Here is a 14873-nt window from a genome sequence, read left to right as displayed (position 1 = left end):
CCGAGGGGGTGGAAGAGGCAGCAAGCGCAGGAACACGGATACCCCCCTTAGTCGCGCATAAACGGGGGGGGGGGGGGGGGGGGGAGTTTTCCGTTGAGCCTGGCGGGTGAGGTGGGAAGGAAACACCACAGTTCGACACCGAGCCTGATCCCTCTGTCGTCTGCTTGACCAGACTACCAAGACGTTCATGCGGTTTATCACCGTTACTAGAAGCAGCCTCCCCCTACTGAAAGAGCTAGAAAATGCGGCTACGTGCGACGGTTTCTTAATCTGTTCGTTTACACGGGAATCAGTGATGAGCTCCCCCACTCTGCTGGGGGGTGAGCAGGTCAGGCAGGCGGGGGGTGCAGACTGTTTGAAGGTGGGGGTGGGGTGGCTTGGGAGGGCAGGAATACCTTCTCCCCTTCCTCTTCCTTCACCTTCAGTTACCCATCCTGACATCAAACAGCAAGAAAAAAAAAAACCCCAACATCAACAACCAACAACAAACAGGCACAGACTGTGCGCGGAGACGGACCATTTCCTGCTTCTGAAGTTAACGAGCCTTGAAGAATTCCGGCAGATTGGAAAAGAGCGAAATAACCTGACGACAGAGAAGTAATGGGGAAGGGGAGGAAGTGGTGGTTTGGGCATTAAACGGTCCAAGGAGACAGGAGCGTTCCCCTGGGTCGGGTATTATTCATCTCCAGGCCGCCTCGGACAGTAAGGAGGCCCGTTTAACGCACCTCAGTACCGCGGCGTTTTAAAAAAAAGCAGACGCGCTTTACAGTAGGTCAGGCACTGGGCTACTCTGAAACATTTAGGAAGCAAGCGCAAGAAAACAACAACGTGTAAGTTGTTATGTCGTACAACAGCAAGAAAACGCTAAAAAAAAAAACAAACTCGCTTGCAGAAAACGTGTCACTCTGGACGACCCTTTCCGGTGCAGTGTCACATTCACGTTCGTGCTAAATCTGAAGTCACAGGGAACAGCCCGTTTAAAAACGAAACAAACGTGAAATAAAAGAAAATGGAAAGTTTTATTTCCCGAAAACTGTACACAGGGAAGGGGGAAAAAAAAGAATGCTCTGCTTCATACACAATCACATTAGAAATAGGGGCCGCGTTATTTTCTGCTTGTCGGGAGCAATTAAGCCAATTTAGTTCAAATAAAGTCCTGCCGGGTTGGCACGTGCTGGTGGTGTCCCCTAGCTCCTCAGACGCCACCCCCCGTCTCTGCTCCTTAAAAGATCAAGAGATCAGCAAAGGTCTATATCGCCTCTAAATACTCGCGTCTCTCATTTTTTACGATGCTTTGTGCCGGTTTAAGTATCCTCCCCCCCCCCCCCACCCCCCAAAAAAATGGGCGCTGACTCATCATCTCATTAAATTGCCGGCCCAGACAGAGCCAGAGCCAGAAAAACAAACGCAAAAAACAAAACAAAACCCCAGAAAAAAAGATCAAGTGTGGCCGATGCGCTCAGTTTTGAAAACGTCGACTGCGGCTGCTCAAAGGGGTCTTCGTCGCCGCCCGCCCCTCCTCTTCTGCAGACCCCCTTTCAAGTTTTAGCTGTTTCCACGGGACTCCCCGCCGCGTTTCATTACCTGTACTCATCGAAGCGAATGAAATCGATGCCGATACATCATTCATGCCGCATTAACGTCGGGGCTCGTTCTGTTTTCATGGCGGATCACGGACGCACGCCGCAGGGGGACAGAACTGCAGGAAGGCAACAAACAGCCGTACCTGCTCCTGCCGGTAGTGGTGACCCTAGCGAGCTCTCCCCCTGCTGACTGGGGTGAGGAGCTGCCACCTCAGGAGAAAATCGATATGCATGCCACTGATGTCATTCTTCCATTACCTAGTGCTGTAACGAACAGTTCTTTCCGGACCCTATGCGGACGACACAGTTCGACGGAGTGGGGAAACACTGGGGAAACGTCATGCAGGAATACGGGGCAGAAGACAGGGGGGCGTGTCCAAGGTGCGCTGGTGCACGGGGGAGGTGTGGCCAAGGCGAACAATCCAAGAGTAATCCTTAGGGAAAATCCAAAACGCAAGGGTAAGTCCAAAACCAGGAGATCCATCAGAACAAGAATTAAAAACCACGAAGGCCGGGTCGGAACCGGCGGACGGGGAACAGGAACGGGAACCGAGGTTAAAACCTTAACGGGACCAGGCGCTTCCTGGTCCCGGACTCGCACGATATGGAAATCAAAGCAGAGCCCGGAAGAGCGTCAGCGCCTGGCTTATAAGGTGGGCAGGGAATAGGGCGCAGGTGCATGGAATGAAGTCTTTAGTGAAAGGGCTGGAGCACCCTTAAGGAGGGGGGACTATAGTCGTGACAAGTGCTGGATGGAGGCTGTTTTGGGGTTTTGGGGGTTTAATAAGATGAAGATTAAGATCACCTGATGAGCCATGTACGATTTCTTGCATTAGGAATTAATCTTTTGCACATACCCTAACTTAACACAAAGGGCTGACACCAGTCTGTAACACTACCCACACTTTACCATTGTTACCACAGCGTATTAAGAAGTCTCTGCCATTAATGACTGATTCATGGACACTACTTTAACGCGGCACCACTCTGCCCGTTGGAAGCACACATTTCAAAGCTCCCTCTTGAAGAGGCACCCGTAGGTTTTTCTCGAGTCTCAAGAACGCCAGATACGTAAGAAAACGCGGGTTTCGAAATGCAAGCCCCTGCTGAAAAACACTGTGGCATTAGAAAACGCGCAATTACTAAAGTCGTCCATATTTCCAGGGTGTTGCTGATGAGCTTTATTTCCCCAGGATCAGGGTCTGAACAGCTGGTCAACAGATCATAACATTAATTAGCTTATGGAGTTTTTTAAAAACTTTTTAAATATATATTCAGGACTAACACGTCAAGCCTTTTTTTAAAGTGTCTTATGAGCAATTTAGCAAAGAAGTAATTTTCAAAGAAATTTTGGTAACATTATTTGAACGAGGTTAAAAATACCACCCTAACTCCTTTATATCCATTGCATACTGTATGCACAACAACAACAATATTAATAATAATAACAACCTTATTTTATATAGCGCCTGGGTTCATTTCCTGAGCTGCCATCTGCCTGGAGTTTGGATGCTCTCCCTGCATTCATGTGGGATCCACTAACCCACAGTCCAAAAGACAGGCTGGTGGGTGAGCTGGCTTCTGGGAAAACTGGCCCTGGCGTGAGTGTGTGCATCTGTGTGTGCCCTGTCATGTCCAGGGGGCACCCCGCCTTGTGCCCGTTGCTTGCTGGGATATGCTCTGGCTCCCCCACGACCCTGAACTGGAAGCAGCAGTTAGGAAATGCTGTTAGCCTTCATTTTCCAAGTCTTTAGCGGGTGTCAGAGCTCTAAACCCCGCAGGATCTGGCCCATTTCAGACCTGCAATTTGGGTGCCGATGTACCGCGGGGCCACATGTGCCCTGGTGCCCGGGAGAGACCCCAAGTGTGGCTCTTCAGGCAGCAGCTTTAACTGCTTAAGAGACTGTGAACAGAAGTGACCTCCCCAGGAAAGCTGCCGCATAATTGTTGGTTTAAAAATCTCCTAAAACCTTTATTTTACAAATATCCCAGGGGCTCGAAAATCCATTTGTGTTTAGTGTAGCATGGCAGCTCGCCGGACGTGACCGATTCCTGGGAGCCAGAGCACCAGAACCGATGGCAAGTTAACTGGGCTCGCCGCGCTAGAACTAAAAGCCCGTCTCATCGGTACACCAGTCAGGCAGGCCCGGGACGTCTGTGGGAGGGCGGGACCCAAAACCCGGTCCACACAGCCCACCGCTGCTGTAGATCCGACACCTGCTGAGGACCTGCGAGAACGCCAATAAATTACTTTAAGAGAGTTAAATGAGGAATTTATGAGCACAAAGTGACTCCAGAGGCTCCCAGGATAGACAATATGTTAATGCAGGTCACCAAGTACTGTCAAGGTACTTGATTAAAGCTTTATATAGCTGACAAAATGAATGAATTCACCCCTAGATGCTACCTCTTATTGATTGCTTTTCTTCCCAGAACACGTACTGTCTCTAGCCCTGCCGTTTTCTACAGATCTCTAGGTCTCTTCATTCCCGAATGGCCTGTGAGGGTCTATAGGAGAACTCTACCCCCCACACCAGCCTGTCTCTAGGTGGTTTTCAGAACCACTGGCAGCGGCATTTAAAAAGTTATTCAAATTAGCACCCCTGTGCTTTAGACATGCTTGGCAAAGGCATTGCTTCAGTTTCTATCAGTATTCCTGTCTCTGAGGCTCATGGCACAGGGCTCAGGAGGGCTGTGTGGTGCAGATCTATGACCAGATACCAAGAGGACCTACAGTACATAAGCAAATTACTCCAGTGTTGCTAATTCTCGTGGATCTAGTGTAATAGCTGTGCTTTGTTTTGTCCTTAACGGGAGAAGTAAACTAATTCTGGAGAGGTAACTTCAGACAGTTTATACAGGACTTGTTTCACGCTGGAGAAATCTTTGCCTTTGCAAATATCTCAGCCGTGGAAATTTCGTGACAGCTCTGTGCAATTAAAAGAAATTCACACGAAAGGATAGCAGGAACTGATTTGCAAATGCAACACTTAGGATTAAGGTCCAAGTCCTTCACAATCTCACTTGGATCACTGGAGGTTGTGTCAGTGACTGTAGCCTTACTCAGAGAACAGGTTTCCTCCTGGAGGTCATGCTAGCCCACTGCAGGTTAACTTCCTCAGCAAGACTACTATCCATTCACATAGTGGGGCTGCCCAAGAGTAAAGAGACAAAATACAAGGAGTGCAGAACCTTAGCCACCTACTGTAGGACAGACTGCCTTGCTCTCTGCACAGGAAAAGGCAAGTTCTGTATTTGCTGTATGTGCTCTGCACCTCTTTACTGTACGTCTCCCAGGCTCAGCTGTGTTTTCTTCTCTCAGAACCTCTAGACCTCTACAGTCTATAGTCAAGCTAACTGACCCTGGACCTATGGCGTTCTCTTTAACATAGTCTTCCCACTATGCCTCTTGCAGAAGACTTGATTGTCTCATCTCCTCCTAGATCTGATCGGATATTCTCCAGTTCCAGGCGGCCATGCTGCTCCACACTTTCCCTCTAATTAAATTAAGTGGAACGTTAGCACATGGCTGAAAGAAGCGATCGATGGAATTTGTCGGCTCTGATCATCTCAGAGCCTGTGCCCTGCGCTACATATTGTGTGCACAAGCATAATGGGAACTTTCTTTGCGCAGGGAGACTCCAGGAGGCGTCTGCGGGAATATTTTTCAAAGGTTGAGATGCACTGCCTGGAGAAGTTTAATAGTAAGCTCCTGATTTCACAGCGATTGTTACACGCTACAGTGGTCCGTACGTATTAGGGGATTATTTTAACCTTTATTGAAAAGAAATGGCTTCTGCCACTCCTCACAAAGGCCTAGTAGTTTGATCCAGCCAGCATCTATTCTGCCCTTCGCTGTGATTTGTAATGCTAAAGAAGCACATGAAGGGATTATGTACAATGTTAAGCAGTAGAGCTTTCAAAACAGCTGGATGAATAATACTGCACAGCTGGGTGTGCCCGTATACTGGGGCTGAGGGACACTGTTCTGCAGATCTAAATTGTCTCGATGGAGCTTGTCCACCTGCACAGCAGGAGGCGCTGGCTGTCCAGCGCAGTGTCGGGCCCGAAGGTGAAAGTGTGCCCACTGTGGGCATGGCAAGACGATGGCAAGACCCTGGCTCGCCTGAGCTCGAAGATCCCCCCGTCTCCCGCCCACGCACGCAGACAGCCGGGCAGCCTGGGAGCACAGCTCGACTGGAAACGGGCAGCAGACGTGCCCGCTGCCGGAGGAGAGAGAGGGACTGTGGCGGAGGGACGCACAGAAGCTTGCAGGGGAGAGGGAGACCGGTGGGGGGAAATAGTCAAAAAAGGGGGAAAAATGGAGACGAAAAGGTACAGCGCAGCCTTCCTCTGAGACAGCTTGTTCTCTGACCCCCCCAGACCAGGAAGGACAAGAAATGACTGCACAGGGATGATGGTTGAAGGCCTGGCTCAAGAGACCCGTAGAGCGGAGGCATTTCATTCCCAGAGGGAAGGGGAGAGCTAACTCTGGGCTCAGGGTGAAATGACTCAGAACTGCAACGAAGGTCTTTTGCGTTAGTTGGCCAAAAACAAACAAGACCGAGGGCCCAACTCATAACAGCTGTCATATGAGTCCGCCTAATAAATATTTCTGTATAAAACAATATACAGAGAATATGAGAGGCATTCAGGTCAACGCACAGAAAGAGAGCACATCGGCACTTTGTTAAGTGTATTCAATCCCTGATCAGAGCAGCCCCGGCGTTCTCAGGCACACTGCTGGACAGCTCCACACAGACAAGAAGGGCAGACCAGTGAATTTCAGAGTTCCCCTAGTGTGTCCGGCAGTTCTGTAATGATGCACATCCAGGACTGCTCCAGTACAGTGCAGGTTCCATGGAAAGTCTAATTCAGACGTGCACAAACTAAAAGGAGGAAAAGTTAGCCGGTGCCATCAGATCTCCTAAACAGGAGAAGAAATCCGACTACTCCACAGCACAGTGAGCAACACATCCCAATGAAATACCCAACAACGATGGACAAGAACACTGCCAGTGAACACTGTGCTGCAAACACCTGAGATCCAGCAACGACATGATGAAAACGCTTCCCTGTAACAACACAAACCCCATGAGATCATATCTGCAGGTTTAGCAGGCTACATATTCAGGTGCAGAGTGAAACGTACAGCCGGTGCGCTGCCGATTCATACATCAGCAGCTTGTTAGTGGTGTTAATAAACTGCAAGGCTGGAAAAGCTGGTGCTCGTACAACTCAAGCCAGAAGCAAAAAGAATTGATATCACTTAGTGTCCACCACAGAAACGAAATCTTTCCCCCCACTTAAATATCACTACAGCGCTGTCCCTGGTGCTGAAGCCAAATGCCAATGTCTCGAATAACCTGACTGAAACAAGTCTTCGCCTGTACTCTATACTGAGTGCTGGCGCAAGCTTGGGTTATTTGACGAGCCGTGGCCTGAAAGACACAGATAATGGGTGTTGCATCACTGCAGTATTAATCACTCCTACAGCTCTGCTCTGCTGCGAGACTCGGCTGCTTTATTAAAAGGTGGGAAAAAACAGCAGCGCTAGCCTGGTCTGCCCAGCTGCATCCCGATCTGGGATGTGAGGGAAACGCGAAGGACCGGCAGGCCGTCAGGTGCATGCCCCGATGGGAAAGGTTTAAAACAGCTGCATTTCCACGGCTGGGAAGGAGGGAGGATAAGGCGAGTACGAAGGGGATGAAGGAAAGAACCGTGGAAGATCAATCCCAAGGCAATTGCTACAGCTTGAGGCCCCAGCCCAGAAGACACAAGTCACATTGGAATCTACAACTGGCTCTAACACTGTAACACTGCTTGTCAGGCTAGTAGACCTCAGGATCGACAGTGAAGGTGTGTGGATATTACATGGAAGTGCATGACAACGGGAGGCGCGTATTTACACAGAGTGTTATGGGAGTCTCGGACAAGCTACCCAGGCATGCTGGCAACGACGGGACCCTGGTTTCTTCCAGGAAGCAGCTGGTTGAGCTCCTCAGAGCTGGAGCATGCCAGCGACCACGTGATTCAGATTGGGCCGCGTGGTCCCCTCCTGCCCAGAACGTTTCTTCTGTTTCTTAAAACAGAGTGAGAGCCCAACGGCGCAAGGCGAGGTGAGGCAGACCACGATCCCAGCCAGGGTACAGCAGACACGTGGCTGAGCAGGAGAGCGGTGCTGTGGAGCACAGATCTTCGGGACCCCTGAGGAATCTTTCGAGAAACACTACACTCGGAATTCAGTGTCCGCGCCAAAAGTGGTGGCATTATCAGGACACCTCAGGATTGTCGTATATCCATATGCTAAAAGTCACATTTTTATAGATGCATCAACTTCTTTTAAGATGGTGTAGAGAATGCCAAGTGCAGAAACAGGGGCTCTACCTAGATTACTTATATTTGAAAATGAATTAACTTACTAGCTTCTATCAATTACTGTTCATTGATATTAAGGAGGAGCGGAAGACATATTTAATAGGTGAAAATAATGAATATCTTTGCTTCAGCTACATGGAGTCAAAACCTACAACTGTAACTGTCCCGCCCTGAAAATACAAAGTCGTGGACTTCAATTATCGTTTCATGTGTTAGAAGCTTGAAATCTTGTACATCGCGTAAATCAGGAATTGTAACTCTGTGCCACCTGTGGGTTTTATCTTTTATTTTTCCCATTAGCGAAGCTTAACCCTCCATCTCAAACGAGTGGGAGCTTTTTAAATGATTCAGAAATCAGACCTTTAACCTTTCAACGTACAGATAAAACCAGGCACTTGTGAGACAGGCCCTGGACATCAGAAAACCAGGATAAATGGCAGCACAATGGACCCCTGAGGCTCCCACCTCACAGGGGAACACACAGCTCTTAGGAAGCATACTTATGGATTAATAAACAGCCTGGAGACACCACAGGGAGGTGTCTGCACTGCGTTGTAGATCAATGTTTCACATTAACGGCAGAACCAATGCCGATGGCATTTTAGCAATCTTCTCTGACAGTATCGCCTGAAAGGCTGAAGCCACTGGAATCTCCGTGAACCAGTCCTAACCATTTCCCCAAGCCCTCAGTTTTACTCAAAGACTGCACGGGTATGTAAAGGAGCCAGCATTTTAAATAAAGACCAACCGATACAGGACAAAATCCAATCAGGGCCAATATTAGCCCATTATTATTAATGGCCAGAAATACACTGAGACATTAGAAAACATAAATGCTGCTGCTTCCAATACTATTAATTACATTGCGTTTCAAATGCCTCTTGACATAACACAAGCTCCGCATAACTGTGTGATGGCAAGGCACAGCAGAAGGAGGCCGCCTGCATGTTTAAATATCAGCCCGACAGCCGCTGCACCGAGAGAAGCTGCAGGCAGAGGGATCATTCCGGAACCGGGAGACGGCCACCGACAAGGGCTGCACCCGAGGGGCCGTCCCGTTTCCATGTGACCAGAGGGCCAACGCGCCGCGCCCACGGCACCTTCCGCGTCACATCCGCCTTAACCCTCCGGGGCGGGCTCGAAGGAGTGAAGGGAAGCCTTTTTTTCAGCGCTTCCACATGGACCGTTCAGTTAAACACGTGGAAGTGTTCGGAATTGTGTTTGAGTGGGGAAAAAAACATCCAGTTGACTATTGTATATGTCCCCCACCTATTTTTTTAGAAATGTTTAAAATCCACTACAAGCACTGCCGTAAAGCTGCTGGACGCCACCGCTGTGCTGTACCAGCATGGTGGGTGATACCCAGCAAGCAGAAACAGCCCTTTTCCTGCAGGAAGTGACCTTTCTTTCAGCCAGCTTGACCTCGGAGCACCACTCCACCTGCAGCGGTTCTCATTGAGATCCTGGAGCACTGCTCCACCTGCAGCGGCTCTCAGCAAGGACCCGGAGCACTGCTCCACCTGCAGCGGCTCTCAGCGAGGCCCAGCACACTGCTCCACCTGCAGCGGCTCTCGGCGAGGCCCAGGAGCACTGCTCCACCTGCAGCGGCTCTCAGCGAGGCCCAGGAGCACTGCTCCACCTGCAGCGGCTCTCAGCGAGGCCCCGGAGCACCTGGCTTGACACCCCCCTCCCCTTAACCCCAGGAGGCGGAGTCAGGTGTCTTACCTTGATGTTGTCCTTCCAGGGGTTTTCCTTCTGCAGCTTCTCGGCCTCCCTGGTCAGCCTCTGCGGAAAGAGACGTAGACGCATCAGAGAGGGAGCTCGGGCCAGACGGACCGGAGCGGCGGCAGGGCCACACAGACACCGCTGGACACATTTACAGTACCTGCCACGGTTCACCGCCGCCTATGCGCGGCTCGTTCTTTGCCTCTTTCAATCTGGCCTGACCTCCCACTTCGCTCTCTTCTGGGTTCTCATTCTATCATGCTTCTCTGCATGCTTACCTCTCTTCCCATTAACTAGTATTAACTGGCTTAAGAAACCTTGTCAAGCACTGCGCCATAGGCTGTTAACACATTTGTACACTACTTTAGACCAATTGATTTTATGTCTGGCTGTAAGAATAGGCCAACTCAATCTTTCCAGCACGAGAGCGACTGCTTTAATTGCAGCAGAGTACACACTGGGAAATTTAGGAATTGTTCTGATAATGTGTGAAAAGTAAAATGCATTCATGGGTCTAAGGTCCCCTGGCTCTCAAGTGTGCTCATGGCTGTGAAGTGTTTACAATCGAATGCCTTTTTTTTACTGAAAAAAAAAAACAGCTCCTTGCAGGCTGAGTAGGACTGTGCTTTTGAACACTGTAGCTGGGTGTGCAAATAGTTTATCTATGATGGTGCAAGTGCTACTGTATTTCATCTAAAAGTAATGTGAATGTGAGCTCAACAAAATCCCCTTGAATGAAATGCATTTACAATTTCAAACATCTGATGAATATTTTTGTGCTTGTAGTAGCATTCCCATTTCTGCACAGAAAACCTACTGAAGTTGCTAAAAGCCTTGTCACCTGCAGTACCTCTCCCTGCCAAGACTCTTTTGTGAGTTAAAATAATGTAGAGGATTGCTCAAGGTGCTGATGGCTGTGATTCACCCCCCTCGCTCCCCAGCGGTCAGTGCAGAACCAACAGGACAGACTAGCAGAGCAAACATCCAGTAGGACAGAAGTCAAATAAAATGAAAGAAGGTATCTGAAGTGATGACTTCATGCAGTATCTGCGATCTGAATGGCACACAGACTCTGAGCCTGATGGAAACACCAGCAAAGGAAAGACACATCAGCGACACTCCACAGATCAACTGACCTTCGGAGTAAAGTCCTCCCTCTTTTCCCTGTGAGTCCGCGGAGGGGCGGAGGGGTGTACCCCCTAACGCTGCCCCCTCTCGCAGGCCCCCAGGTGCCAACACTGGCACAGTGCGCCCAGCCTGGAGAGCCATCTCGCCTTTGTTTTAAGATAAAGACTTTTCACATTGGTGGGAAGCGGCGACTACTTTTGTAATTTATTGCCGAGAGGAGCCACTTGTGACTGGGGCCCGCTGTGCGAGACGGGGGTCATATTTTATGAGACAGCCATTCCTCTTCCCCTGTCGCTGCCTTCCAATTCTGGTTAACGTCCCCGCGCCCTCTTTCGGGATAAAAGACGCATTTATCAATATTTGTAATCGTTTTTCCGACTCGCTGCTTTTACACACGATGGGTGTTTGCTGATGAGTGTCAGCCTTGCTTTTCTTAAGTGCCGTTTTGCGGTGCGACCAGGTGTCAGGTCCTCATTCTCTCTCACGCAACCCTCTATCACTCATCGCAAGGCTTATTTAGTGTCACCTGTCCTCCTATAGCACGCTGGAGTACAAGCCGGGTCACAAACAACAGGGGACCAGTCGCCCCATCTGTTGTATTTGACAGCTAGTAGCTGAGCAGTCTAAGCTGTTTGGTGAAAGAAACCAGGGCATCGACTTCAACAACCTGGGTTGATGGCTTGATCCAGACTCCCACAACCCTTTGTGTAAAGTGCCTCCCATGCACACCTTTTTGCATACAACATTTTTTCTATACAAAAGAAAGCAGTTACTTTATGTATGACAATATAATAAGAACACGGCAGCAGAATTTTTTCACAAGTGTCATACAGCATTATGGTTGCTTGCCCATTGTACTGCTTTCTTTGCAATACATGGAAGGGTAGGTTGTTACATACTCCCACAGTCCTTTGTGTAAGGAACTGCCTTCTGTTCTCAGTCATAACCTATTGCCACTTTCCAAGACCTGCATCGTCCCTTTTGGTTTTCCTGTTACCTATAACACAATCAAAGACCTGTTCATTGAGATAATACACAATTTGTCTTTTTTAACATAACTGCGAATTGTTCCTATTTTGCCCGCCTAGAGTGATGTGATCTTTGGGAAAATGCAATACATGCAAATTTGTCTGCTGTACAGTTCAGTTTTCCTTATACTTTTGCAAAGCAAGGGTGAGATAAGGCTCTCACTGCACATCAGACAAATAAACCCTATAATCCTAAAAACGCATGCGAGTGATTTCAAATCTGTTGTCACGCCTCCAATCAAAAACTGTCCCTCTCTTGTCGTTGCCATTTCCTGCACATTTCTCACTGTCAGCATCCCAGAGCCACAGCACTTAATAATCAACACAGAGCACACCAGAGCTCAGCTCTCCAAGATCTGCAATGCTTTGCTCACACATCACACATGCAAAGCTGGCTGGAGGCTAGTGCAAACTGTTTGTTGGACAAGAGAGTGAAAGACATATGGTCGGCTATCTGGGAGCACTCTGGCAGCTGACAAAACATTGAAGACTAGGGGCCATCTGAGAAACCCAGGCAGGAAACCCCTGCGCTGGCTTTGGAGGACAAGACTAGTACAGGACTGGGAACAGGCCTCCCTCTGCTTGCAGAGCAAGATTGATCCGGGGCTGGGTCTGTGACCTGCTGGCTCACACACATGGCACTGAGGCAGTAAAAGTGAAAGAGTCATGGGTATGTATCACATTCCTCCAGCGCTGCCAGTTCATCTGAGGACATTCATTCACAATAACATCACAGGGGATGACGCGCCCGGATCAGGTCTTTCAGCTTACATGCAAGGGCCCGATCCCGGCAAAACCCGAGCTGGCTCAAACTGCTGTAGAATGGGAGCACAACTTCCCAACCTGTGATTTCTCCGTCCCCAGGATCCAAGCATTTACGATTATCCACACAGGCACAGGTCAGAGCTGCTAAGATGTGAAAATTGGCACCAAAACACTGTGAGTGTAAGCTTTGGGAAAAAGCTGTGAACTGAGCATGCTGAAAACTAAGAACTCCAGTTTGCGGAGCCCAGACTTTGGCACAATTCACACGTCCCCTTCAGGGACTCACACGGGCTGGAAGATGGATTTGTGGTGCAGTGTTAGGTGCTACAAGAACACGCAACATACTGTACAGCCTAGCAACGGCTCAGGTATCGATTTTTTGTACTGTAGTTTTCACAGGCTCTCTTCAAAGCCAGCACACAGTTCCACCCCAGACTCAGCACATAAGCCAGTGAAGCAGCGAAGTAGCAATTAATCTTTAATAATTCCAAAGGTCACTCCCAGAGTGCTTGTGCAGCTCCATAATTCATAACCTTGCTTCTTGTATCACAGAGTCACAAAATGATACGCATGTCGAGATCTGCCAGCACTAATTTCTACCATTTTTTTTCCCCCAACTGAGTCAAGCCATTATCTTCGATATCCGCCGAAACAAACTGACGTCTGTCACTAGGAGCAAAGATGCTGTTTGTTAAATTGCTTAATGGCCTGAAATTGTTCCAATTAGCCGAGTTGGTAAAATGTTTTAGGGACGCTGTTTTTAGAGCCGTGTTATGATCGTGCATCAGCATGTTCATTTTGGTTGAGGGGACAAAAGGAGGGGGGAGATACAGTACCTCCAAGAGCAAGTGTTTTGACCCATTGCAATTTGTCCCTCACTTTCTGTAACCCCTAGACCTCTCTGAAATATACCAGTAGATTAAACAGTGCCAGGATTTTGTTAAATGCACATTTATGACTGGTAATGAAATCTGTCCTGCAGAGGGCTAATTACAGAGTGGAAGCTGTTAGAATATTTACAGCTCAGAAGAGGTGGACAGAGAGAAGGCCTGGCTCTGCTCTCTGCCAGTCCAGTTAGCAGGTGGAGGCTATTGATCCCTGTAATTAGATGACGAGGGAAGGAGCTGAAGTCAGGCTTTCTAATCAAGCGAGGGAAAGAAACAGCAAAGAGCTGAGGGAGATTTACCGGGGATCAAACTGCTATTCAACGAGAGAAATAAATTAAATCACAGGAAGACTTAGCAATGACAGCATCATTCCAAGCGTCCCGTCACAGCTCAGTGGGATTATCCCGGATCCCGGGAAGGACCAGCGATGGAGGAAGGAAAGAGATCTTTATCCTCTGGAGCTCTCCTGATGCATACAGCCTCTTTCTCCATTAGAATACAGGGACGCTGAAAGTGGCACATGGAACTGCTGTACTAGATACATTTGCAATTTACTTACTAATTTATTTGGCTGATGCTTTTATCCAATGTGACCAACATCTGTGTCCAGCTGGGTATTTTTTCCGGAACAGTGCGGGTGAAATACCTTGCTTTAAGGAACAAAAGCTGTGTCTCCCTTGGGATTCGATCCTGCAAACTCTAAGCTACATGTCCAGAACCTAGCATAGAAAACGACGGCCTGTGTGTTCTCTATATGACCAGCCTAATTGCAGCAGAACACTGCATTGCTTGGATTATGGATCGCGAGCTGTCCCTCCCAGCTCCAAGCCTGGCGCTATGAAGTCAAAGCTCAGTCTGCAGTCTGTTTCCTGTAGGAGTGAGAAGACTCCTGGTCACTTTTTTTTTTAACCGGCCAAGGCAGACTCAGCCTTTTAGAGGAAGGGGGTGAACATGCACCTGTCCAAAAGTGCCCAGGAGCCCATCAGGATCACTCCAGGAAGACGGGCAGAGAGTGCTCAGTAGAAATGCCCAGCAGCTCTTTACTAACCCCGGAGCTCACCAGAAAGAGCACAGCTGAAATGAACGTCACCATACACCACAGACTGAGCGCCTGTGCATGCACACGTGTTCAGACAGACCCGCCAACAGTTGATCGATTGGCTGATCGATTGTTATGCAGACATAACATAATAGAGAACTATTACCTCCCCCCGTTCCACAATATGGAAAGAAAGGTACCACCATCTCAACAGATTTCTAATTCTGCTTTTCGGATATACAGTGTATGAAGTCAGGATGAGCAGTGAATGAAAAAGCTCTCTTTTGCTCATATTTGGACTCCAAAGAGTGGAATAGCTAACTCTGGAAAAAGGGAGAAT

The 14873-nt window shown here is 48.7% G+C and overlaps 1 protein-coding gene across 2 annotated transcripts in view; it reads right to left on the bottom strand.

The window, feature by feature from the left end:
• Positions 1-14873, bottom strand: part of cacna2d2a (calcium voltage-gated channel auxiliary subunit alpha2delta 2a) — a 252799-nt gene that overhangs the window by 127208 nt on the left and 110718 nt on the right. For both annotated transcript variants that reach the window (XM_088637016.1, XM_088637018.1), the window contains exon 4: positions 9687-9746. In XM_088637016.1, the coding sequence (XP_088493142.1) occupies positions 9687-9746 (60 nt within the window). The remainder of the gene's footprint in view (positions 1-9686; positions 9747-14873) is intronic.

Source organism: Lepisosteus platostomus, chromosome 6 (genome assembly GCF_059453375.1).
Source record: "Lepisosteus platostomus isolate fLepPlt1 chromosome 6, fLepPlt1.hap1, whole genome shotgun sequence".
Lineage (NCBI taxonomy): Eukaryota > Metazoa > Chordata > Actinopteri > Semionotiformes > Lepisosteidae > Lepisosteus > Lepisosteus platostomus.
This window is presented reverse-complemented; position numbering and strand designations above follow the sequence as displayed.